Genomic DNA, 24,837 nt, shown 5'->3' on the forward strand with positions numbered 1-24,837 from the left:
TAAGGTTGGACCGACATATTTCCAAAAAATGAGTAACATTGGGCAATGGGTCACGCCATTACCCACACACTTGTCTGCTGTTACACTATATGACACACTAATAAACCGTGCTATTATCTTTATAACTGTTACACTCGTTGATTAAAACAGACACACTGATATGTGATCTTTCTATCTGTGAATATATCACACACAGCAGCTGCACAAGTTCTGTGAAAATGTCACGATTTTGGTATTACTCCAAGAAATAACCGAGTGTGTGTGTGTGTGTGTGTGTGTGTGTGTGTGTGTGTGTGTGAGAGAGAGAGAGAGAGAGAGAGAGAGAGAGAGAGAGAGAGAGAGAATATCCTACTACATCGTCATAGAACTTCCGTCTTACAGCTGGGAGCAGCCCATGAACGTTAGAAAGTGTCACAAGAAAATTAATGAATCGAATCAGCCCGTTCCACGTTCATATTACTTGGCTGAGATTTAGGAGGTTGTGCTAAAATTAGTCTATTATTTAGAGCATACACAGGTAAGTCAAAACATTATGACTACTGCCCATCGCGACGTTAAATGCCACTCAGTAGTGCTCGGCGCACGTGAAGCAGTAACAAAAGTGTGTAAGGGTAGCAGATACGGATGGGGGATCACACTAGTGAAGGTATGAGCTGCAAATGGGGAAACCCATTGAGATAAGAAACATCGACGAAGGGCAGCTTATTATAGCGCAGAGCCTGTGAACGAGTATCTTAGAAACGGCGAAACGGATCAAATCTTTACGTACTATGTCGTGTGCATCTACGGGAATAAGTAGAAGGACAGTGAAACTGCAATTAGGCGCAAAATGGTTGATCGTCGACTCTTCACAGAAAGTGGGGATTGGAGGCTTGTCTGCTGTGTTAAGTAGGATAGATGGTGATCAATGGCGTCTCTGCCAAAAGAGCACGATATTGGTGAAAGCACAAGTGTTGCGGACCACGACGATCATCGTTCATTCTTATACACGGAGCTCCGCAGCGGACCACCCCTACGTGCTCACATTTTGGCACAACGACGTCGTCATTTACGCCTACAGTAGGCACCGGACCACCGGAATCCGACCTCCGATCAATGGAAGCGTGTTTCCTCTTCGTGTGACTCACATTCTTGCACCACTAGGCCGATGAGCGACTCGACAAACGCCTTCATCGATGTGAACGGCGGCTCGAAACATGCAGCGGGCCACAGACGCATACCGGTAAGAACAGTGTTATGCTGTGGGAGACATTGTACTGTTCTTGCACTGGACCTGCGGTAGTAACTGAAGGCAGGCTGACAGCTGCGAACCACCTGCATCCCTTCATGAATAATGTCTTTCTCGAAGGCGATATCATCATTCAACAGTATAACGGTCCGTGTCTCGGAGCCGAAACAGTGCTACAGTGGTTTTAGGAGCGTTACAGTCAACTGACGTTGATGTGTCTGCTACCAGATTCGCCTGATGTGAATCCTATGGAACCATCTGGGTTGCTACAGGGTGCTACAACCGGACGCTCAAATGAGCGGCCCGCAATTTACGCGAATTATGTGACATGTTTGTGGACTTCTATTGCCACATAACTCCAAAAGCCTACCAAAAAACTGTCGGATCCCTAATACGTAATCTCAATGTTGCATTTCGTTCCAAAGATGGACAAGAAGGCTGTTAAGCAGGCGGTCAATTAGACTGGTGTCTGTACAGTTGAAGCAATAAGGCAAACCATCGGGTCAGTTTTCGTGTGACAAGTCTCACGCATAAGGAATGGCAACAGCTTTACGGGAAGCTAAAAGAAGAAATCAGGCAAAATAAAGAGTGAAAGAGCATATTTATGAACTAACACAGAATAAGAGAAACATAATTGCTTCGAAATGTGTAGAAGAAGCATTTATCCAACATTATATGTCAAATTGTCAGATGACTGATTATATAATGATGATCCCGACCAGGTATAATAGTAAATCAGCTACTTGGTGATTGAGTAAGCATTCCTGGCATGAAGACATGTCACTATAATAGACCAAAACTTCACCAAGTCTACCATTCCAAATTAAAAGCAGACAGTACTGATGCATCAAAGTGGGAACAGTTTTCAAAATTCATAGATATCCCGACACCAGGCATAAGCAGATGACCGAGCAAGGTGGCGTATGGTTAGCACACTGGATTCGCTTTCGGGAGGACCACAGTTCATTCTCGCATCCGGCCATCGTGATTCAGGTTTCCCGTGATTTTTCTAAATCGTTTCAGGCAAATTCCGGGATGGTTCCTTCGAAAGGGCAAGACCGACTTCCTTCCGCATCCTTCCCCAATCCGATGAGACCGATGTCGTCGCAGTTTGGTCTCCTCCCTCATATCAACCCCAACCCAAACCACAAGCAGATGTATTTCTCAGATGCTGTGCTCTGGAGGGTAATGGTGAAGCACTTCTTTTTTTTTCATATAGGATGAGAGAATGTGCCATATCAAGGTGTACCTCAACTCTCTTGATAGTTTTATGTTTCGTAAATTAAGGCTGTAGGAAGTCAACGAGCCGGCAGGAGTGGCCTTGCGGTTCTGGGCGATACAGTCTGAAACCGAACGACAGCTACGGTCGAAGGTTCGAATCCTGCCTCGGGCATGGATGTGTGTGATGTCCTTAGGTTAGTTAGGTTTAATTATTTCTAAGTTTTAGGCGACTGATGACCTCAGAAGTTAAGTCGCAGAGTGATCATAGCCATTTGAACCATTCGTGTCTATGTTGGCGTCCAATAATAGGTTCACTGTGCTATTTGTAGTAGCTTACCCGCAATCCTATTATTTTATTTGTTATCAAACCTATTCCTGCATTACCGCTATTTGCTATTGTGTTTATAACCCTGTTTACACCTGACCAGATGCCATGTTACCTCTACGACTGAACTTCACTAATTCCCACTATATCTAACTTCAACCGATCGATGTCCCTTTTTAAAATTTCTAACCTACCTCATTCCTTAACTCTCACAACAGTTTCGATGAAGCAAGCACATTCCCAAACTTTGAAAAGAAGGGAGTGGCTGTCAGAACAGAGTTAAACATTTTAACATTATAAAGAAATTACTAATGCTGCTACGACGAAAAAATTTAAACACAACATAAATTAAACTCTGTAGGCTAGGAAAATAATTTTTTTATCCAAATACATGACACCTCCCCTAACAATTACTTAAAGTACTTCTCTCCATAAGATGAGATCCTCGCGTTGCGACTAGCCCTATTGTTTCCAACTAGAGTTACATTGCTAGCCATTAAAATTGCATCGTCAAGGAAGTGACATTAACCAAACGTCAATTTGATACGATGTGTACTGTATGAATGTATATGAAAATTGTTAGGACTTTAGCACAAGAGCGTAAAGTAGTCGGACTAACGCTAAGCTACTGTTGTGTCTCATGTAATCAGAAGGAGCGTCTGTTCTGAGTGCGGATTATCGTTTACCGATATTGCTGAAGGTGTAGGTCGAGAACCAATGCCTGTATAGCGTATAGGGAATCGATGCGTTCAGTGGGGCCGTACGTAATGCGTTGCAGGATCTCTGGGTCCCCAAGCGACCAATGCCCTAAGGAAGATACAGTTTTGTTCACTAGAGCATGCCGCATCTTGTAGCGGCGTCACGTACCGTGTGTCGGGAAATGTGATTGTTTCTTGTACCTAATATCACGAGCGTCACAAAATGGCACAGTTGGATTACCATTCCTTATCAATAGGAGAATATAGGGGAGAGGGTTGAGAATGAGGTACTGTGAACAGTTTAGTGACAGGGTTGTTCCCATCGGACTCCACAGCAAACCCACGACGATGATAGTTCAGGTATACATGCGGACGTCGCAGGCACAAGATGAAGAGATCGAGAAAGTGTATAAAGATATTGAGCGGGAAATTCATTATGCAATGACAGATGAAAATCTAAGAAACGTCGTTGTTTGGAACTCAGTTGTAAGGGAAGGAACGGAAAAAATTGTTACGGGAAAATATGTGTTTGGCAGTAGGAATGAGAAAGAAGAAGGATTAATTCAGTTCTGCAGTAAATTTCAGAGTTTAAGAGTTTAATAGCGAATATACTGGTCAAGACTCAAAGGAGGTGGAACTATACATGGAGCAGACCGAAATATACGGGGATATTTCAGTTCGATTACATCATGGTTAGGCAGAGATACGGAAATAAAATATGCGATTGCAATGCGCCCCTCGAGCAGATGTACACTCAGATCAAAATTTACTACTGATGAAGAGTAGGCTGAAGTTTAGCATACTGGTCAGGAAAGATTTATGTGCAACGGAGTGTGACATGGAAGTACTAAGGAATGAAGACATAGGCTTCAAATTTTTGAGGCCATGGATACCGTGATAATGAATAGCTCAGTAGGCAGTTCTGTTGAAGAGGAAGGAACATCTCTAAAGAAGGCAATCACGGAAGTAGGAAAGGAATACATAGGTATAAGGGCCTTGACTACGAAGAAACCTTGGATAACAGAAGATGTACTTAAAGTGTTAACGAAAGAAGGAAATACCAACATGCTCAGATATAGACAGGAATGTAACTCTATTAATCCCTTAGGATTGAAATAAATAAGAAGTACAGGGAAGCCAAGGATAAATGACCGCAGGGAGAATGTGAAGAAATCGAAAAAGAAATGACTGGCAGAAAAAAAGAAAAAACATAGCACAGAGAAAAGTTTGAACAACCTTCGCTGATACTGAGAGCAAAGGTGGTAACATTAAGTGTGCAACGGGAATTCCACTGTTAACCGCAGAGGAGAGAGGGTATAGGTGGCTTCTATGAGGTGGAAGGCTTCTCTGACGAGATTATTTGTGATGAGGAAGACACAGGGGTTGCAGTATTAGACCCAGAATGGATTCAGTATTAGAGCACGAATTTAGGAGAGCTTTGAAAGACTTTTTTCAGATGACAGGTAGAAGGGATAGGTAACATTGCATCGGAGTTCATAAAATTACTGTGAGAAGTGGCAATCGAACTACGGTTCAAGTCAGTGTGCAAAATATGTGAGACTGTCGATGTACCATCAGACATTCGGTAAAACATCATTCACACAGTTCCTAAGATAGCAAGAGCCAACAATTGTGAGAACTGAGAGAATTGTTGCATAGTCAACTTAACAGCTCATGCATCCAAACTACTGAGAAGAGAACGGAAAAGACAATTGGGGATTAAGTAGATGACGATCAGTTGGGCTTTTGGAAAGGTAAAGCCACCAGAGAAGTGACTCTGATGTTGTGTTTGATAATGGAAACAAGACAAAAAAAACAACCATCGGATCTCTAACATCGACCTACAAAAACGGTCGATAATGGAAAATGGTGCAAGATGTTCGATGTCCTGAGAAACGTAGGAGTAAGAAATAGGGAAAAACGGGTAATATTAAAACGCAGTCTACCACATATGAAGAGGGCTTTCCAGGGAAAGAAAAGGGTGATAGTATCAAAAATAAGCCTTAATCTAAGGAAAATATTTCTGAGTTTTTACATCTTAAACACTACATTGTGTGGCAGTGAAACATAGACCGTGGAAAAACAGGAACATAAAAGAATCAAAGCATTTGAGATGAGGTGCTACGGAAGTATGTTGAAAATTTTGTGGACTTATTAGATAAAGAATAAGGACTTTCCCACAGAATCAGTTAAGAAAAGAAGACATGGAAACCACTGAAAAGAAGAAGGAACAGGATAACAGGACTTGCGTTAAGACATGAGGGAATAACCTCCATGGTAACAGAGAGAGCTGCAGAGGGCAAAAACTTCAGTCGTAAACAGATACTGGAATACATCCAACAAGTACACATCTGTAAAAAGTGAAAACTCAGGAGAGATGGTCTGCAACAACACGCCACGATAAAGAGAATTTGTAGAAGAGCGGAACCATAATAAGTGATTTCAGTGACAGAGAGGGGGCATGCAGTCAGGACCAACAGCACCTCCTTTTGTGTGACAGGACAGTGTTTCGCAACGATCAGGCGGTGCGGAGCCCTCGTACGAAATGTAAACTTATAATCAGGTGCCACTGTTCCTCGCCAGCGTCACAGGGTGCAATATCGGCAATTGAGAGCGTTCGAACGGGGCCGAGGTTTGGTCTCCGGGAGGATGATCTATCGTTCCCTGACACTACGGCTTATACAGAGCACGTTGCATCAGCAGTGAGCCTTATGTGGAACCAGTGGAGAATAGAAGGCCGTACACACCGCCGACAGTGTATTGATCGACACAAAGTGACCACAGCGCTGGATGATGGCCGTCACGCCCTCTTGGCAGAACGGACAGAACAGCTTCGTCCATGGTGTTGGCGCGACGCGCTGCAATGGCTGTGAACATGTCTCCGCCGACGGTTCGACGCTGTCCACAGCTGACTGAACTGGTGGCAAGCATGCCACTGTGTCGGCTTCTACTGACCAGAACCCACCGACGCCGCAGACTGAAATGGGCTCGTGAAGTCGGCAGGACGTGATGTGTTGCAAAATGCATTGTTTACGGATGAGTTCCACTTCATCTTGTCCTGCAGTGATGGCCGCATACGCGTTAGACGCTGCCATGGTGAAAGTAATCGCGCACACTATATTGTTGAGTGGCACAGAGGACAAATGCCAAGTGTGATGGATGGGGCCGCCATTACATATAACACGTACCCTGGCCACGTTAGTCTTGAGGAAACTCTGAACAGCTACTGCTACATGAGGAGGGTTTTATAGCCTGAACCCTCCTGCATGCCGTTCCAACTGCCATATTTCAGTAGCACAATGTCTGGCCACATGTGGTGAGAAATATGCAGGTCTCCTTCGAAGAACGATGTGCACCACAGATTCCCTCGCCTGTGCGTTCGTCTAACAAGTTCCCCTTTGAAAATGTGTGGGATATGGACGGTCTGAATTTGTAAGTTAAGGTTATTTTGCAGCCACAATTAATGCTTTGTGGACACACCGAAAAAACTGCGTAGCAGAGTATTCTCCAGCAGCATATTCAAGAGCTCTTTGCTTCCATTCCACACGTCCAGTGGCTCTCACTGCGACAAGTTGTGGCGCTACTCTTTAGAGAATTTACGTAGTCAAGGTGCATGTACAAGTCTACAAAGGTAACCATCTGTGTAGTGTCATGTCCCTAAATGGTGGAATAAATTTGATTGAGGTCACATCCCTTGGTCGTCGTGTTTCTGAAAACTCAAAAACACAAGTATGGATGCTACAGTGACGACTGGAGCACCACGGACTGTCAACAAGAAGACAGTCGATGCAACTTCGATAACGCGGCAGTAGATGAAGGTTCGCTGACAATGGTTCGTCTAACGAGAACGCAGGGCACAGGAGTGACACAATGCCGACATTTCAGACGTGTCTTAGTTCGGCATCACAATGGATGTACCAGTGTTTGGAGGCTATAAGATTGCATTCGTCATTGTCATATTGGTGCAGCACATTTCGTGATGGTGTTGCAGACCATTGCGCACCTGATACGACCACCTCAGCTTCACATAACTGGTACTTTTGACGTAAGGTTATGTGTCTGACATGTTGAGACCCGAGGTTATGCCCTGTAATCGACGTCTCCGTGACGTTATCCTTCAACAAAACGCAAGACCGCATTTTGCCCATGCTATCCTGAGCTAGCAACGTCCTCGCCGCAGTGATAGACCTGTTGCCGTCAGGTCACCGAGGTTAGGCGCTGTCGGGTGTGGCCGGCACTTGGATGAGTGAACATGAACTGTTGCCATTTCTCGGGGTGCTCTCATCCTCAATGGAGGAGCTACTCGACCGAATAGTAGCGGCTCCGGTCAAAGAAATTCATCATCACGACCGGGAGAGAGGTGTGCTGACCACATGCCCCTCCTATCCGCTTCCTCCTCTGAGGATGACACGGCAGTCGGAAGGTCTCAATGGGCTGCTTGTGGCCTGAAGACGGAGTGCTTTTCTTTTTATCCTGCACATCGTGTCCTACTGTAGTCTTGGTTGTACGTTACTGAGAGTCTGGCACACCGACACTCGCTAGCCATTATCATTAACATAGAGGAGGAGTAGCATGGGACGACGTAGCCCTGTCGGTTGTCCAGACTCAGAGCGATGCGATTCCACGCCGGCTAGAGCCCCTGTTGGTATCAGAAGTGGCAACTCGGTGTACTGAATTCACAACGGCTGGCTGAACTCCCTCTATACTATCAAAACGTACACGAATTTAATCATGTATCCTTCCTGCTGTTCGGCACACGCATAGTTCATTTTTATTGTTTTCTATTTTTTTCTGGTGATGCAATTATAGTAGCGTACGATTTCATGGATGTATGGTACGGACTCCCATATATTGTCCCCAGTCACAATTAGTGTAATGCAGCCAGCCGCATACGTTTTGTTTCGCAGGGCTGTACCAAATTGTAATGGACCTGGGGTTTCCCGAGGCCACAACGGAAGCGCAGTACCTCGCCCTGGCGGCCTGCCACATCACAGCCATGACGTCAGCCGTCAGCAACCCTATCGTCTACGGCTGGCTGAACTCCAACATCCGACACGAGTTCATGCAACTGCTCCCTTCGAGATGCAAAAGGGGTAAGAAAGCGGTGAGACGGTAACGCGTATGTTACGTGAGATGAGAGCTTGTTCAGAATTAATGAAGTGTCTACTCGTGACGATAACATTACACTGAGCGAAGAACACGTAAACGTAGAAACAAATCGTAAGCAAGGTACAGCTTGGTTTACCCCTACAGAGCTTACAAATTATTCCAAGCTAAAAATTTGGCATGCAGTATTTATCAAAATTATTAAATTAACAATTTTGTTTCATTTTCATATAACTGTCTTCAGTACATATTCGTTTGTTACCAAAGATTAATTCCTGTTACTATGTACGTTTTAGTACGATATTAATTATTAAAGTAGCAGCTGCTCTGACTCGCCCATAATGACAACAGTTCTGATGTGACACATAACAGCCAGAGACTACAGAATAGTTTGTGTATTAAACAACCGTCTATACGTACTCAAAAAGGATATTCCTGATTAATCAGCAATAACCAGGTGAAATGAATGATTACTTCTAAAATTCCTATCACGGTCAAGCAAATACTACCATTTAATCATCCACAAGATTGGAAGAGCCAATTTTTCATAGTATTAAATCTGCTGTTATTAAAAATAAAAAGCTTTTCAAAAAATAATTATTACAAACGTGTAGATGTGATAAATCATCACATGGGGAACAACTAGTGTTAGATACATAATGTTTGCTTACGCCTAATGTCATGCGCCCCTGAAAGAAGGAGGAAATGTACAGCTTTGGTATGCAATGTGTGAAGCCTATCATGGATTCACAACGCGTGAAAGGCGGTAGGTGTAGCAAAACTGAAGTTCTTGATTCTAAAATCACTCTCTCTCCTTGGACAAACTCTTTCTTATAGTTTTCTTTTTCAGAATCACTCCATCAATTTACTGGGGTAGATTGCATGCTGTGCACCTGGTTTATAGACTCCGCTAATTCGGTGAAATCTCTTTACACCAGAGCTGAGGGATACTAAAACACGTCGCTGGGAACAATTTGTTCACCATGACGTAATCCGTCAACGACAGAGGTTTCTCGCAAAGAATGGGAAACATCCTGCAAAAATGGATGCATGAAAATTGTGCACAACTTCAGACATCGAGTAACTTTCTGTAAAATTATTCGGTAATTTTTCGGGTACGTCAATTGTTCTACATTAAAAATTAATTAAAACACAACAGATGTAATGTGTGGGTATCTGATTATTTTGTTTGAAGAAGAGTATGTTGTAATTAGGTGATGAAACTGTTACATATGAACCATCCAGCAAAGTAGTTTTCATTGTTACAGAACCAATAAAAAACTGGACTTATGTATTAGCCTTAATACTTCTGTAACTACTAAACATTAAATAAATAACGCCTCGATGATGACAGATGTCTTATCTTTATAATAAACTACATCTTGTGAAGCTTATTTTCACATTATAGATTCCATCACTGTGACTACACCTTCATTTACATGTCATTACAGTAGGAAACAAGTAACAGGTAAATGTAAAAGAATTTTTTTTCAAGTTTTCCTTAACTGCCCTGTAGTAATTATTGTTGAACTGTTGCAAAAGAGGCTTTTTTTACAAAAAAATGTCTGAAATCTATGGAGTAACTTTATAAGGACTCGAAAAGTGAATATTAAAAACTTAAAACTGACCTGGTCATTGGAGAGCAACATCAGAACTACATCCTTCCTTCGGTTAATCTAAAATTTAACTGTAACCACGTCTTTCATGATTTATTATGAGCGCCCTACTGTAGAAGTAATAGTAATCATTTTTGGACTAAAGTTCAAAATGTTTAGAATGAGGTCAACCAAAAAGTGAAGACTGACGTTATTGATCACGAAGCATGCATGACGCGTATAGGGATTATTTCCATCTTCAGAACTCTAAAATAGAATCATAACAAATGAATTGGTATACAAAAATACATTAGAATAACTTTTAGATGGTAATAATTAAAGAACATTAATCAAAAGTGTAAATACAATCCATTTCTATCTACCCAAGAGCAAAGGTTGCTCAAGGGTGAGAACGTTACCTACCATTTGTGAACGTAACATGAGATGACGCACTAAATGAGTTCCCATAAAGCAAGGGTCGAAAGACAAAATTGCCGCTACCTGGCAGAAGGGTTAAATGGTGGCGCCGTGACATAAATTATATAAAATTACGTAATTACATAAAATGACAAAATTAAAAGTGGTACATCAGTGCACATGCCAAAATACAAGAAAACATTAAGAAACGTTACATATAGATCATATGATCAAAATACGTGGTACTGTGTGTCCAAGAACATTGTGAAGTCATTGATCACTAATCGCGAGAATGATATAATTTATTGTTAACAGATATAATACCAATGCTAACAATTAGCTGCAGTAATACAGGAATGTAAAGCAGAAGAAAGCAATTACACTTAAATTACATTTAAAAATCAGTTATAAGACATAACAAAATAATTTTTGTTGTTGTAGCATTCAGATCGTAAATGGATTTCGTGCAAGTGCCACACTAGTCCATCCTGTGCGAGCTTCTTCGTCTCTACAAAACTGTGGCATCCCACATCTACTTCAGCTTCCTCACTGTTTCAAGTCTTTCCTCCCTCTACAACCTTCACATTCCACCCAACACATAATTCCTTCTATTATCTCAGGATGTCTCCTGAGAGCAGTGACTGTTGTTCACCGTTGTCTTACTTCACTATCTCTCCTTCTTTCGATTGTAATGTCCAACAGCGAGGCAATAACTTAGCATTCCAAATAAGAGAGCTAATTGGTGGTGAGTCTAAATGAGCAACTAGCAATTTAGTGAATATATAAAAATTCCAAAACATGTGAGATCAAAAATTACCTGTCTAGAATCTTCTTGATATGGGTAGTACCGTCTGCCTAAAGTTGTATGGGGCTATGGATATAGTTACGTAGGAAATCAGCGGGAATCTTCTTCACTTATACTTCGATAAATGTAGAAACATACAGAAGAAAGTTTTCAAATATCAGCAGTATACATACATTCGAATGGGGCACTTATCGGGATCTTTTGTAATGGAGGAATCATAATGACTTCCTTCAGGTAATGGGCACACACGCTGTGGATACACATGTTGTATCCTTAGTGCCAGCCTCGCACCCGTGTTTGCTACCCGCTACTGTGGAGATGTTTCCTCAAAGGGAGCATGCTTCGTCGTTACGCTAACTATGGAGCTACTCGGCCGATTAGTAGGGGTTCCAAAGCGAAGAAACCCAACAACGACCTGAAGAGCGGTGTACTTACCATATGGCCCTCCATACTGCAATCAGTAATGCCACTGACAGGAGATGCACGGCGGTCGGTCGCGCTAGAGCGGCCCGTCTGGGACCACAACGCAGAACATTACTGTTAAATTATCTATTTTATTTGAGCGTGTTATGATAGAATCATGCCCTTGTGGTGAATTTTTTCAGTAACGCGCAAGGCCTCCTCCTGTTACAATTATGTGTTTTGGTCGTATATGGTGCTATCACAGAGGTGATAGTTGGCTCCACTGCAAGTAAATATTGTCATAAATCTTCAATGGATTTGTCATGTATTTCAGACAAAACTATGCATCCTCGTGCCTCGTGCCATGAAGTATCACGAGTCTTCAGGGGATGACAGTGATCGTCTTGCAAGGGGGGAGGGGAGGGGTATACACCACTGGTTAATCCCTAAGTGTGTGAACGAAGGTTGTACTGCACATTTGCATGACCCTGTACGAGTGGGAAAAGAATGGGATAGATGGAATTCGGGAACTATCCGATACTGCTCAACGTTCCTTCAACAAGCAAAATATGTGTATAATTATCACAGATAAAAATTTACACATAGTGGTGATGTTGATGGTGACCATTATGGTGTAGTGGTAACTAAGTCTCTCCTAAACGAAGCCACACATTCACGCCATTTTTCTGACAGCAAAACAGGTTCTACACTTTTCCTGTATCATCGTATCATTTAGCCTTCCCCCCTCTTCATATTTTGCTGTACCATTGGAGGACGGCTTTATGGCGAATAGAACACAATCTGGTTGCCCAGCTAATAGTAAATATTTCCTGGTAGTCCTGTGTCGCATTCTGTGGGCTACAATGGTTTTAAAAGGACTGAGAATCTCTACCTTTGTTTTAATTTGCGCCGTGAGTCGCTAAATATTGTTCAAATTGCTTCTAAAATGCCCTTGTCGGTTTTGGCTGTGTGAATGGTCCTAATTGACCACATTATGTAGTTGTTCAAATGTGCATTTGTACGGAATAGCAGTAACGTACGGAATGAGGATTACGAGAATGTCGTCTTACGTTGCTCTGCTACTAATAACATCGATACGCTGTGGACACCTCACGCCCGCTATGTTCTCTATGCTTCGCAATGGTTATCATGCCTTCGGAAAGTTTTCAGTAGAGTTAACTTCGCTTAGGTAGGTAGGTAAGTAGGAAGGTAGGTAGGATTGACGACTTTCGAAGTCTATATACAGGATGAACCAGAGTTCCAACGACAAACTTTCAGAGGTAGTAGTATGTAGAGAAACAAGAAAAAATGCCCTGCAACGTTCGGCTCTAAAGTGTATACCTTACGGGCTGTAAGCACCTGTTCTATAGAAGAGGTGTGTTTTACAGTATCAAGGCTGTACAACTGCCCTTAGCTTCTAAGGCATGCAATTTAGAGCCCATGTTTAGTGCACATTTCTATCTCGGTTTGTTCGACGAAAGTTTTTCTGTAGAGTTATGGTTCACCGTATATAATTAAAGAGCAATTCTCATTCAGAAATAACACCTGGATGTTGGTTGTTTGGTAGACAAGTAATGTAATGAGGTGGCACTTGTCGGAATCTGGCTCTGCTGACACAAAGATTTACCATTCCATGATACTGCTGTAGTTGTGGTCTGATGACTAAAATACAAATATGGACTGGACGACATCAGCTGAACCATGCTGGATTTCAACTGTCGCACGTGACAGGTATTACGTGAGGATAGACATTGTTTTCTCGGCAGAGATAGATCCACACATAAAGCGAATGTTTTTGCTGGTTCTCTTCATTTTCAAAGACTGTGGTCTGCCCCATAAGAGCACCGGACGCAGTACTGACCTTGCAGACGAGTTACAACATCACGATGGACGTATTCGTATCTCGACGTTTCGAGAAGAACGAAAGCTGCCAGATTCCATTCGTCTTCGTCACACAGGACCAGTGCCTGTCATGATGTAGGGTGTCATTGGGTACACAGCACAGTCATGTCTGTTTGGTATAGCCGTCATGTTTCTGTTAATGCTGGTCTGTTTCCCTATATCCCTCTGGTGTAATCTTATTCCAAGGCAACGCATGACCGCACTTTTTCTCTTAGGGTATTCGACTGTTGCTCCGACCAACGCGTTCTCCAGACCTATTCCCGTGAATGGCGGGGAAGACTGTGACCACTCGCTAGCCATACAATTGGCGAACTCTGCCCAACTGTTGAAGCAGCATGTAATAACGAATCCGTGTCATCAGAGCTCAGTTCGATTCGATATACAGCAGCTTTAGAAGTACTGTTACTGCCGAAGAAGAGAGCTCTATGGACTAAATTTCGATTCTAATGAGAACCACCCTATCATTGAACTGTTCACGATAACTCACACTCTGCCCTACCTTCCTATTCGTAATCAATCATACACTAGTTGTCTTATTTCCATTTCACTTCACTGACCCCCGCTATACCTAGATTCTGCCTTAGCATTTCCCCTTTAAGTTTCTATACCTTCACTATACTGTTAGAACTTCTGACATTCCACGCCACAACTCGTAGAACGTAATCCTTTCGTTGGTTATTCAGGTCTTTAAAAAAAATATATTTTTTATTTATTATTTTTATGGTCACATTCTCCTTGGCAGACCCCTCCTGAAGATAACAATGGTGGCTAGTACAGAATTTTCTGCCAGTGGAGAGACCATCATGAACCATTTCAATTGGAGGCCACATGTCTTGTGGATGTACATTGTGTGTCTTTAATGCAGTGGTTTTCGTCATCTTCTGCATCCTCATGCTGTTGCTTATTGCTGATTATTCCGTCTTTACGAGCACCACTCTAAGGGCAAGAGAGTGCCATGAAACTCTGTCCATTCCTCCGCCCTCTTTGAAAGGTCGTTCGCTGAAAGAGTGGTGAGTTCTTATGCCAGAAGTCTTCGACCACCATTGCAGACGCTTTTTATTCAAAATTTAAGCGATGTAGGGTTTCGAATACGGTACCGAGGACGTTTTGAGTACAAATCAAGGACGCTACACACTTTTCTTTTTTTCTTTTCTTCATTTGGTTCGTTAATGTTCATTACATTTGGTCTGGGCGGACGTCACTTGATACCCTTTCAAGTTCATTGTTGTGGCCGAACACGCTGAGCTACTGTGCAGGCGCCGCTAAGCCAGCGTGCATGTCTGACAGGTAGCGAAGCTAATTTCAAACGTAATTTAAATTAATTGCTCATTGACAACTCGTACTATTCCACTGACGAATTTCCATTTTCTACCTTCCCTTACAGAAAGATTCAGTGCACTCTTTACACCTACCTACTCTTTCCTCTGCGTTTAGCAGCGGAATTCCTACTGCACGCTTGCTGTTATCGTCTGCATCCGTAGCTGACTGGTCTACAAGACCGACTGCCTTGCGGTGGAGCCAGGTTCAATTCCCGCTACTCCCACGGATTTCGCTTGGTGGGTCGATTTGTGCGGGTTTCACTCTGATTTGTGAGGAAAACTAAGGACTTACTTGACCGACTGGTAGCGGTTACAAAGTCAAGAAACCAGACGACCGGGAGAGCGGTCTATTGACCACGTGTGTCTCCTCACGGCGTCCACAAGACGCAATTGGCAGAGGATGACAGGGTGGCAAGTCGGGCCTGATAGGTCAGTCTGGAGTCCGAACGCCGAAGTCTACGTTTCCCTTTTTCTCAATGTTACCACACTTTCTGTTCATTACGTAGAGCATTGGTATAACTATTGTACATTATGAGTCATTCCATCTGACGATCACTCCTTTTTAGATTTCTTCGCATTATCCTTTCCTCTTGGCCGCCATGCATTCCAGTTTGTTCCACTGGAAAACACTTAATTTTGACGTATTCCTATCTCTCCCTTGATATTTTTGTGCATCCATCTTTCGTCGATCAGTGGAAATATTTCTTCTCTTACCAAATGTCCTACTTCAGCGGAGTTATGTTCCTTGCACCTTTGTTTGACCCACCAATATCTTTCTTTGGCCTTTCTAGAGATGTGCACTCCTCTGCAACTGAAATTTTTACTGTTCTACTTCTTATCGCAGTATAAACGTCCCTAGCACAACCCAAACGAATCTCATATGGTTCGTCAGTACATCAATATGCCACTTTCTACCACAAGCATCCAAACGTTCTCTTAAACTTCCATCGTTACTAAATTGTGATCTGAGTCAACGCCTGCAAATCGTTTTCCTTCCAATCGAATATATGATTTCGGAGTCTGTGTCTGGCCATGATGTAACGCATCTGTAATTTTCTGTGTCTCATTTTATCCAAGTATAGCTCCTCGTAAAATTCTTGACGAGAGTATTCGCTGTTACTAAATTAAATTTGTTGCAGAATTCTAATAGTCTGTCTCTTCTCTCATTTCAGATGAAAGGCATGTAACATTTCTTCTATTCCTTCATTTACAACCGCGTCCAATTCCCGTTATTATTAGATTTTCACACTGGACTCACATTCGGGAGGATGACGGTTCAATCCCGCATACGGCCATCCTGATTTAGAGGTTTTCCGTGATTTCCCTAAATCACTCCACGCAAATGCCCTTCCTCTGTAAGGGCACGGCCTACTTCCTTCCCCGTTCTTCCCTAATCCACTGAGACCGATGACCTCGCTGTCTGGTCTCCTTCCCCAAAAACACCAACCCCTATTATATTTTCTTCCCCGTTTAAATACAGAATTACCTGTTCACTAACCTCGTATACTTTTATCTCTAGTTTTTCGCCTTGAAACTGAACGTCCACTTACTCACTCCCTGCTCTACGTTCCGATTCATTACGAATCCCTCCTCTCATAAATATTATCTTGTCGTTAATATTCGTCCGACGAGAAATCATTATATTCTTTCAATTCCCCCCCCCCCCCCCCCCTGAGACTGATTTGATGCACCACTCCATGCTACTCATTCCTGTGCAAGCTTCTTCAGCTCCCAGTACCTACTGCAGCCTAAATCTTTCTGAATTTGCTTAGTGTATTCATCTCCTGGGCTCCCTGTACAATTTTTACCCTCCACGCTGCCCTCCAATACTAAATTGGGGATCCCTCGATGTCTCAGAACATGTCCTACCAACCGATCCCATCTGCTTGTCAAGTTGTGCCACAAGCTCCTCCTCTCCCCAATTGTATTCAATAACTCCTCATTAGTTATGTGATCTACCCATCCAACCTTCACCATTCTTCTGTAGCACCACATTTCGAATAATTCTATTCTCTTCTTGTCTAAACTATTTATCAACCACGTTTCACTTCTATACATGGCTACACTCCATATAAATACTTTAAGAAACGACTTCCTGACATTTAAATCTATCCTCGATGTTAACAAATGTCTCTTCTTTAGAAACGCTTTTCTTGCCATTGCCAGTCTACATTTTATATCCTCTCTACTTTGGCCATCATCAGTTATTTTGCTCCCCTAATAGCAAAACTCGTTTACCACTTTCAGTGTCTCATTTAACAATCTAATTCCCTCAGCATTACCCGACTTAATTCGACTACATTCCATTATCCTCGTTTTGCTTTTGTTGATGTTCATCTTATATCCTCCTTTCGAGACACTGTCCACTCCGTTCAACTGCTTTTCCAACTCCCTTGCTGTCTCTGACAGAATTACAATGTCATCAGCGAACCTCAAAGTTTTTATTTCTTCTCCATGGATTTTAATACCTACTCCGACCGTTTCTTTTGTTTCCTTTATTTCTTGCTCAGTTTACAGATTGAATAACATCGGGGATAGGCTACAAGCCTGTCCCACTCTCTTCCCAACCACTGCTTCCCTTTCATGGCCCTCGACCCTTATAACTGCCATCTGCTTTCTGTACAAATTGTAAATAGCCTTTCGCTCCCTGTATTTTACCCCTACCACCTTCAGAATTTGAAAGAGAGTATTCCTATCAACATTGTCACAAGATTTCTCTAAGTCTACAAATGCTAGGAACGTAGGTGTGCCTTTCCTTAATCTTTCTTCTAAGATGAGTCGTGGGGTCAGTATTTGCGCACGTATTCCAACACTTTCCCCGAGGTCGGCTTCTAACAGTTTTTCCAATCGTCTGTAAAGAGTTCGCGTTAGTATCTTGCAGCTGTGTCATATTAAACTGATAGTTCGGTAATTTTCACATCTTTCAATACCTGCTTTCTTTGGGATTGGTATTATTATATTCTTCTTGAAGTCTTAGGGTATTTCGCCTGTCTCATACAACTTGTTCACCAGACGGTAGAGTTTTGTCAGGCTCTCCGAAGGCTGTCTGTAGTTCTAATGGAATGTTGTCTACTCCGGGGGCCTCGTTTTGACTCAGGTCTTTCAATGCTCTGTCAAACTCTTCACGCAGTATCATATCTCCTATTTCATCTTAATCTACATCCTCTTCCATTTTCATAACATTGTCCTCAAGTACATAGCCCCTCTACATACTCCTTCCACCTTTCTGCTTTCTCTTCTTTGCTTAGAACTGGGTTTCCATCTGAGCTCTTGATATGCATACAATAGGTTCTCTTTTCTCCAAAGGTTTATTTCATTTTCCTGTAGTCAGTATCTATCTTACCCCTAGTGAGATAAGCCTCTACATCCTTACATTTAGTCATCCCTGCTTACCCATTTTGCACTTCCTGTTGATGTCATTTTTGAGATGTTTGTATTCCTTTTTGCCTACTTCATTTAATGCATTTTTATATTTTCTACTTTCATCTATTACATTCAATGTTTCTTCTGTTACCAAAGGGTTTCTACTAGCCCTCGTCTTGTTACCTACTTGATCCTCTGCTGTCTTCACTATTTCATCCCTCTAAGCTACCCATTCTTCTTCTACTGTATTTCTTTCCCCCATTCCTGGGAATTTTTCCCTTATGGTTTCCATGTAACTTCGTACATTTTCTGGTTCTTTCAGTTTATCCAGGTCCAATCTCCTCAAATTCCCACCTTTTTGTAGTTTCTTCAGTTTTAATCTATAGTTCAACCAATAGATTGTGGTCAGAATCCATATCTGCCCCTGGAAATGTCTTACAATTTAAAACCTGGTTCCTAAATCTCTGTCTTACTATTATATAATCTATCTGATACGTTTTAGTATGTCCAGGGTTCTTCCATGTATACAACTTTCTTTCATGGTTATTGAACCAAGTGTTAGCTATGATTAAGTTAAGCTCTGCATAAAATTCTACCAGGCGGCTCCCTCTTTTATTTCTTAGCCCTAATCCATATTGCCCTACTATGTTTCCTTCTCTCCCTTTTCCTACTCTCGAATTCCAGTCACCCATGACTATTATATTTTCGTCTCCCTTCACTACCTGAATAATTCTTTTATCTCAACATACATTTCATCAATTTATTCATCATCTGTTGAGCTAGTTGGTATATAAACTTGTAGTACTATAGTAGACGTGGGGTTTGTGTCTATCTTGGTCACAATAATGCGTTCACTATTCTGTTTGTAGTAGTTTACCCGCACTCCAGTTTTTTATTCATTATTAAAAATACTTCTGCATTACCCCTATTTGATTTTGTATTTATAACCCTATATTCACCTGCCCAAAGGTCTTGTTCCTCCTGCCACCGAACTTCGGTAATTCCCACTCTATATAGCTTTAGCCTATCCATTTCCCTTTTTAAATTTTCTAACCTACCTGCCCGATTAAGGGATCTGACATTCCACGCTCCGATCCGTAGAACGCTAGTTTTCTTTCTCCTGGTAACGACGTCCTCTTGAGTAGTCCCCGCCCGGAGATCCGAATGGGGGACTATTTTACCTCCAGAATATTTTACCCAAGAGGACGCCATCATCATTTAATCATACAGTACAGCTGCATGCCCTACGGCCTACGGCTGTAGTTTCCCCTTGCTTTCAGCCGTTCGCAGTACCAACACAGCAAGGTCATTTTTGTTAGTGTTGCAAGGCCAGATTAGTCGATCATCCAGAATGTTGCCCCTGCAACTTGTGAAAAGGCTGCTTCCCCTCTTCAGGAACCACACGTTTGTCTGGCCTCTCAACAGATACCCCTCCGTTGTGGTTGCACCTACGGTACGGCTATCTGTGTCGTTGAGGCACGCAAGCCTCTCCAGCAACGGCAAGGTCCCTGGTTCTCTCAAAAATCCGAATGGGGAACTAGTGCGGAATCTTTTGCCTATGGACAGATCCTCTCTTTATTGCAGGTCACGTATCCTGTGTATACATATTTTGTGCTTTTAATGCTATAGTTTTCATAGCATTCTGCATCCTCGTGCAGTTGATCATTGCTGATTCTTACTGCTTATTTGGAGAGTTTCTCATCCAAAGGGAAAGGGGGTTCCCAAAACCCCCGTCCATTCCTCCGCCTTCCTTGACAAGGCCTTTGACAGAGCAAGGGTGACTGTGTGTGTCATAAGTCCTCGTCCGGCACTGTTCACGACTTTTCTATAATATTTAAGCCGTGGATAGGCTCGAAGCCGGGACCCACGCTGTATCGATTACAAGTCCGAATCACTACCCCTAGACCACATGTTTATTACTGAATATACACAGTAAGTAAATGTTCGTTATTTGCCATTTTTTCCTGGTGTTCCAGTTTTAATGGCTGACTGTATATCACTGCGGCACATGCATCCTACACGACAAACAGCACGCAATTCTGAATATAGGCCGTTCATCAGTTCCTACGTTGACCTATAGGAGAATGTTTACGTTACATTTGCACCGTGACCTACATTGAGCGCACGTCTGTGTGACGTCATAAATATAGTGTTTGTGGCCAAAGATATATATGTATAAAAGCTATTTAGTAGAGAAGCTTTTATTGAACATTTTTGATAAAAGTAAGAGTTTCGGCCATTGCTTAAATGCCACTTCACTTGCCTTAGTGCATGTAAGCTGAAAAATGACGATGTATGTGTGGTGCGTGCCTACTACCATAGCGAACATTGCAAAATATGAAGCATACGAAATTCTTCAAAACAGAAGTTGTACATAAGTGAAATGTATGTATTTATTTGTACTCTTAATAACCAAACTTAGCCCTCATAAATTACTCATTAGGTGATTTATGTATTGGTTCACATGTTTCTGCAATAAAATGTAAAATAGTACATGGAGATTCGAGAAATTTATTGCAAGATGGAATAGCTTTCGCCTGTTGGTAAGAATCTTAAATTGGCCAAGACCTCTAGCAGAAATAGGATTCGTAATTTAAACAATGAAACACTGTATCAGTCAGTATTTTTGCACGATACGTTTGGAGAAATAATTCCAAAGATGAAGTACAAATATTTACATAGGTATTTTATGCAATGTTTTGGAAAATCTGAGAAAAGAAATCTGTCCGACTGCAGTAACCTGTGAAACACAACTGCATGGCAAGAGAGACAGATTACACACATACAAAAACCACACAAAATACCTATGTGGATATTTCTTTTTCTCGAAAAGCGATATATTAAGCACGAAAAAAATCCGTAGCTAGTGCAGTGTTTCACTAATTAAATCATGAATGACGCAGTTGCAGGCTTTTGGAAAACATCGGTTGAGTTGAATGAAATTAAAAAGTGACTTTTCTTAAAAGAGTGTTGTGTATGCAAATATTGTTCACACATTCTAGAATAATGACCGTTGTTTTTATGTCCTTGCACTGTAGCTGACGTGGCTAATTATGGTAAACTCTTTGAGCTTCTCCTGTTGCTATGCACAGTTTCACACACTATCGTTTCCGTTTCTCTTTGTTTTCAGGCAGTGTACTCGCCACCAACATATTGTGCTGTGGTTAACTTTTCAGCATCCATCATGTTTATGTCGGACCACGTTTAACACTACATTCCTGACGTCTCATAGACGTGCGCTAGTTCTTGTACTTATAGTCGGCCACGGTTATCATCGTATGAAGTACTTAGGCCTTGTTGCTGGACGAGTAATTAGCTGACCTGCTGATCCGCCGTCCGTGTTGCAGTGCTGGCGCGGCCCACGTCTTGCGCCGAAACGGGTACGGGGATGGGCGGCGGCGGCGGCTTGGAAGACGGCACGACCCGTACGCAGCTTGCGGTGCCCACCGCCAACAGCAGCACCGTCGCGGCCGCCGCCAGCCTTCAGGGGGCCCTGCTGCCCCTCCAGCACCGCAACGGCGCAGCCAGTTTTCTACGGCCCACCGCCAAAGAGGCCTCAGTGACTGCACTCTAATGTGAACAGCACGAAGACCGAAAATCTGCTCTGCTGACGCCGTCCTCTTCAACTTTCGCCTTCGTTGTTGAGCACGTGATGCTGAACTGGCTAGTTGGCAGCTGCGAGAAGTGTGTGCGAGAAAACATACCCTTGCTGTATGTGAATGAACTCTTTCGGTATAGAAATGCAATGGATGATTGCGTGAGTTGTATAGAGGAGCTGCTTTAGCGAAGCCAGGAAGACTGCTTTGCTGACTAGTATGTGCCACGTTTTTCGTGGCATTGTGTCGTTCTTAACTCCTTGTCATGGGATACTACTTTGATTTGACTCGTTAAAACACCAAAGTCAGTACTTTCACAAACCCGAGTATGACTTGCAGTCGGATACATAATTTCTTGAAGCTGATAACAGATCATACTCCACTTGAATATGACCTATTATGTCATAAATGCATTGATCGTTTTTAATTCCTTACAAGTCACAGTCCAGAAAACTATGCAGAAATTTGTGAAACACTAACCTGATCGACAAGGAACTCCTACTATCTTCAATTGATACACCTATAATACTGCTACAGACTTAAAAATAGATGAACTTTTCTGCATTTTACCTCTTCTTTTTACTATCACAATTATTTCTAACAGAAGCACAAGCATCCTCATTTTGCCACACATCCAGTTTACTCAGTGATTATTTACCATACCATCTTGTTCATGTCTTAAATTCCCTACATCATGTCGTTAATTCTCGCGACATCCGTGAATTCCAAGTTAGTCATTTCTTTTTCTCACATGTCTCACCGTACGACGAGGCTTAGGTGTGTTCTACCAAACACCGCCTATAAACACAAGAAAGTATTAACCATTACTACTAGTCTGTAGCTTCTCCGTAAACAAGACGATAAAACATACATAAACCGAATCAAAATTTGAAAATACCATACCGAAGATCTTGGACGTAACTATACGTGCAGAACCGCATATCAAAATCTCTGAAAGTATATAAAACAATTCCACGTGAAACCACAAAATCTCCTCAGACCTGTGGTTATCTGAAATTGTTTTTTACAGTAAATGTTTTCCTCGCTTTCTTTTTTTCCCAGCTGCCTCTGCAAAAGTATATTCATTGATATGATGGCAAACTGTGTGTAATAATTTTTAGTTATGAGTTGATGTGATTTACTTATGTGAGATACCTTGACTGTTGCCACTTTGCTTTCTAATTCTGCTTAAAGACTGTTTTTATGGACATACAAGACGGACAGGAAGCTGTCGTGCTGCTGGCTCGGTTCAAGGGCTTGCTGTGTTTGCTGTTAAAAGATAAGACTCCTCTGGCCCAGTGCTGAAGTAAGAGGCAAGAGTAGATGTGGGGCTGCAGAGAGAGAGAGAGAGAGAGAGAGAGAGAGAGAGAGAGAGGAGAGAGAGAGACGCCAGCTGGTGTCCCCGGCGCTATGAGCCCACGTCAGGGACGCCAGTGCGCTAATCTCTGCCAGGACAGGGGAGGAGTATTTGCTGCTAAATAAACATCTCTTTCAGTGTATCTTACGGTGTAAATAAAATATAACTGTTACCCAGTATTTATTTTGTTTAGTCAATAAAACAGAAACCTTTCATGCGTTGGTTTTCAGACGAACAGAACAGTACAAGGAAGAAAATACAAGGGGCCTTGGTAAAATAATTACCCACTATTAGCGCAGGCCAAGTAAGGTTTTTTTTTCAGATCTGGGCTACACTTTTGAACGGGGCACTGTTTCTCAGTCTAGTCACAACGTCTGTATAGACAATGGTCGGAAGGTGCTCCAAGCCGTTCAATTCCTCGACGGTAAATACACACTCTATCCTCATAGTCGGAAAATGTCTTTTCCCTTCAGATGTTCTTTCACCTAACCGAAAAGATGGAGACTTCATGTTGTGAGATACGAACTTTCTGGTCAGCACCATGGTGTAATAGTTGACACCGTTTCACTAAGACTGGGTGCCACACTGCATTTTGTCCATAACCTGCCGAAATTTCACGGTGAATTTGAGTACAGTTAAGACGTTTTCCCAACAAGAATAGTACCGTTCCCTATAGTTCAACTGCGGAGCACCTCTCCAACAGTGTAGCATTCTCATTAACCAAGGTTTTTAGAGTGGGATGACACGTGTTAACCTACATTGATTTAAAGATATATAGTGAATAGCGTGCTCATTGAAATCCTGGGAACAGGATTGTTCCTCCTTTCAGGAAAGGTCCCTCCTTACGAATTTTCTGTTAACAGCTTTCTCTGTGAAAGATGTTCTTCACCGACAACGCCGACTATTAGCAAACTCACCCAAATGACACTTAACGACATTTCGGTACACAAATGGTATTTTGGTTTGTTTGCGGAATGGTAACTATTATCGACTTTTTCCTGTTCAATAATATGTTTCTTCGGCTGTTGTTAATCAACACTAAGGTAGTATGGCAACGCCTAAAATCAGAATGCTACCGGGTAGATTACAGCCAGAGTCTCACTTTAGGGTAGGTGACAAGGGAGTGAAGATAACCATTATCTATCTCAGACTTTCGCGAAACTTTAAAGTGTCGAGAATTTGAACAAATATGTAACTATTTCATACAAGTGGTTTTTTATTCTGCATCAACTGGTTTTATATTTTATATGAATATCATTTAGTTAGATTAAAAATGTAATGAGTAGAATATTCCTATTTATGAATACAAAATTAGGTCCTGAAATTTACAGAGATTGATTTTGATATATTATCGCTGTACGATGACTTAATGTAGAGTCTTAAGACGATGAGCTAGAATTAAACTGCAATAACGTATCACGTGGCCTGATAGGAACAGTGTGAGTGATAGGCTCCAGTGCATCTGATATTAGTGATGTTATGTCCAAAGTCTAGCAGCTGTAA

At 42.1% G+C, this 24,837-nt stretch overlaps 1 protein-coding gene across 1 annotated transcript in view; it reads left to right on the forward strand.

The window, feature by feature from the left end:
* LOC126354399 (neuropeptide Y receptor type 2-like) overlaps window positions 1–23,513 on the forward strand; it is a 659,461-nt gene extending 635,948 nt beyond the window's left edge. Inside the window, exons 6-7 of the mRNA XM_050004009.1 lie at window positions 8,380–8,565; window positions 21,729–23,513. Coding sequence (XP_049859966.1) covers window positions 8,380–8,565; window positions 21,729–21,955 — 413 coding nt within the window. The 3' untranslated portion in view covers window positions 21,956–23,513. The remainder of the gene's footprint in view (window positions 1–8,379; window positions 8,566–21,728) is intronic.
* The last annotated feature ends 1,324 nt before the right edge of the window (window positions 23,514–24,837 follow it).

Source organism: Schistocerca gregaria, chromosome 3 (genome assembly GCF_023897955.1).
Source record: "Schistocerca gregaria isolate iqSchGreg1 chromosome 3, iqSchGreg1.2, whole genome shotgun sequence".
In the NCBI taxonomy this organism is placed as follows: domain Eukaryota; kingdom Metazoa; phylum Arthropoda; class Insecta; order Orthoptera; family Acrididae; genus Schistocerca; species Schistocerca gregaria.